Below are 2,786 nucleotides of genomic sequence, written 5' to 3' on the forward strand. Positions count from 1 at the left end.
ATGCATTTATTTGTGCATTTAACAATTCATTTATATATTTGAACCCTTTTTAATGATTTAATTCAGAGTAATTTGGCCCTCTGTATTTTCTTGCCACTACACTGCAAAAATAAAATAAATAATAATAATAAATAAATAAATAATGCAGAGTTGGGCTTACTACTTTCATGTATGTATACAATTTAGAAAAGATTAAATAAATACAATTCTATTATCCTCTGATTACTCTTTAATAATGTGAAACAAAGAAACACGTCTTTTTATTTATTTATTAACTTTGTCAAAAATATTTATATTGGGGGTCTTTGGCTCAGTTAGGAAAGTGCATCTAGTTGCTGTACATCTACACAGTCGCTGTCATTTGGTCGCGCGCCGCTGCGGTGATCGTGCCGCGCGCTCCAGTCTCAGCAGCAGCAGCAGCAGCAGCGGGAGGAGAGAGGTATAATTCGCTCGTTAGTGCTGCCAGCGACGCGACACGAGCGATTTGAACCATTCTATGCAGGAAATCGGACACCGGGACACATATTTCAGCAGAGCCCGTGTGTGTTTAAGCGCACGGGTGTTTAGAGACGGATGAGCGGCTGCCAGGCCGGACGCTGTCGGATGGGATTCCCGGAGAGAAACCGAGCGTCGCTGCTGTAAATAATTCAACATCGGCGTGATCAACAAAAAAATGCATCTGCACCAGGTGCTGACGGGGGCCGTTAACCCCGGGGACTGCTGCTACTCCGTGGGAAGCGTCCACGACGTCCCGTTCACGGTGAGTAAGAAATAAACCTGCGCGGTGGCGCGTTGTTTTACGCCTGTGCGTGATCGATGATCAAGCGTGACGCGTGTGCATGCAGCCTGTGGGCATCATCTTCATCATCCTCATGATGCGTGTATGTTCAGTGTGCCATCTGTCATCCTCAAGGTTATCTGCGGTGTGTGTGTGTGTCCCTGCAGATCAGTAGCACGCGCGCGCACACACACACACACACACACACACACACACACACACACACACACACACACACACCCCTGGGGTGCGCAAAAAAAAATATCTAAAAACATATTCAGTAAGTCTAAATTTGTATGTTAAGCGGATCAGGCAAACTGTACACTAAACTTCATTCATTTCAACTGGTTAATGCAAACAATTTTACGCTATTCAGTGTTTTCGACTCGGCACATTCAACTGTCAAAACCCACAGTTTAACAACACAAAAGACGAATCGGATATCTCTCCCTTCAGCCTGACAGTCTAAACAATCCTTGTCTTCGTTCTAACAGCGAATTTTTTTTTAGCCTCGTTTGTTTTTATTATGTAAATGTCCTGGAGGCTGGGGCACTGAGCACTGCCTGTTGACTGCAGAGCAGAGGGGCTTTCTTGCTTGAAATCTGAGCATTCATATAGTGTGTGTGTGTGTGTGTGTGTGTGTGTGTGTGTGTGTCCCTGCAGATCAGTAGCACGCGCGCACACACACACACACACACACACACACCCCTGCGGTGTGCAAACTCTTAACATGCACGATTGTATGCTATGCATGTTTATAGCCGGTTGCAGCGCTCACTCACAATCATAATGATGATGCATGGAGCTCGAAGGTTGATATTGGTTGTAACTAGTACCTAGACAGCAGATGACTTGCATTGTGATACCAAAATGCATCATCTTACGGTGGTTGTCTTAGTAGGTTATTATGAGACCCGATATCCAATGTGTTTGGATGCTGAGCCCGTCAGCTGTGCACACAGTGACGTCACAGAGTACAGTTGACAGGCCAGAGTCTCTAATGTAAAGATCTAATCACTGCATGTTGTGCATAGTGCACTGTGAGTTAGGACTGCGTTGAGAATGTTTAATTCAGAGCCTCTGTTTGCACAAGTAGGCCTACATCAAAAAGTGTTGCTTAAACGTAGGGATGCACCGATACCACTTTTTCCAGTACTCGCCCGATACTTTTATTTTTGGTACTTGCCGATACCGAGTACCGATACCAATATTTTTATTGCATTTGTACGTTTTTTAAAATATTGGGTGCAGAAATCAAAAAGGTATGTATAATTGGTTAACTTCATTTATCAAATAGATAGTCAAACCAAAATTTATTCAGACACCTTCAACATTTCACAGTTTATTCGCTATAGTTTAGAAAATGGTAATAAAATGTGACAAGAACTCAGAGTTAAACTGTGTCAGAACAAATTCAGCTTGATAATGTTAGATCATTTTGATTGAAAGGTATGTTATGGATTACAATCAACCAAACATTATTCAGACAGCTGTTAGTATGACAGTATTTACACAACTATGAATACTTAGTCGGGCAACCTTTACCCTTAATGACAGCCTGTAGTCTCCTGGGTATGCTGTCATCCAGCTTCATGCAAACCTCAACTTCAAATTTTTTTTTTCCCAGACTCGGTCTGAATAATTTTTGGTCCCGAATTTGTATCCGGTTTACTGGTAGTCCACTGTATGAATACATTTTGGGTATAATTTGTCACAGTTTATTTTGCTATCCTCATTTACATAAATGAACTATAGCAGGGGTGGGGAACGTTGATCCTGGAGGGCCACTCTCCTGCAGAGTTTAGTTCCAACCCTGAAAAACCCTAGAAAAAAAAAATACCTAAATGTATCCCGAAGACCTTGAATAGCTGGTTCAGGTGTTTTTGATTAGGGTTGGAGCTAAACTCTGCAGGGACACCGGCCCTCCAGGATCAACGTTCCCCACCCCTGAACTATAGTGTCCTGCACCCACTAGTAAAAAAAATATCAAAAATTATATCTGGTCTCT

At 42.5% G+C, this 2,786-nt stretch overlaps 1 protein-coding gene across 1 annotated transcript in view; it reads left to right on the forward strand.

Moving 5' to 3' along the window:
• Positions 1-369: 369 nt before the first annotated feature.
• Positions 370-2,786, forward strand: part of dmxl2 (Dmx-like 2) — an 85,768-nt gene continuing 83,351 nt past the window's right edge. Inside the window, exon 1 of the mRNA XM_016276662.1 lies at positions 370-760. Coding sequence (XP_016132148.1) covers positions 674-760 — 87 coding nt within the window. The 5' untranslated portion in view covers positions 370-673. The remainder of the gene's footprint in view (positions 761-2,786) is intronic.

Source organism: Sinocyclocheilus grahami, unplaced genomic scaffold (assembly GCF_001515645.1).
Source record: "Sinocyclocheilus grahami isolate Dianchi unplaced genomic scaffold, SAMN03320097.WGS_v1.1 scaffold105.1, whole genome shotgun sequence".
NCBI lineage: Eukaryota > Metazoa > Chordata > Actinopteri > Cypriniformes > Cyprinidae > Sinocyclocheilus > Sinocyclocheilus grahami.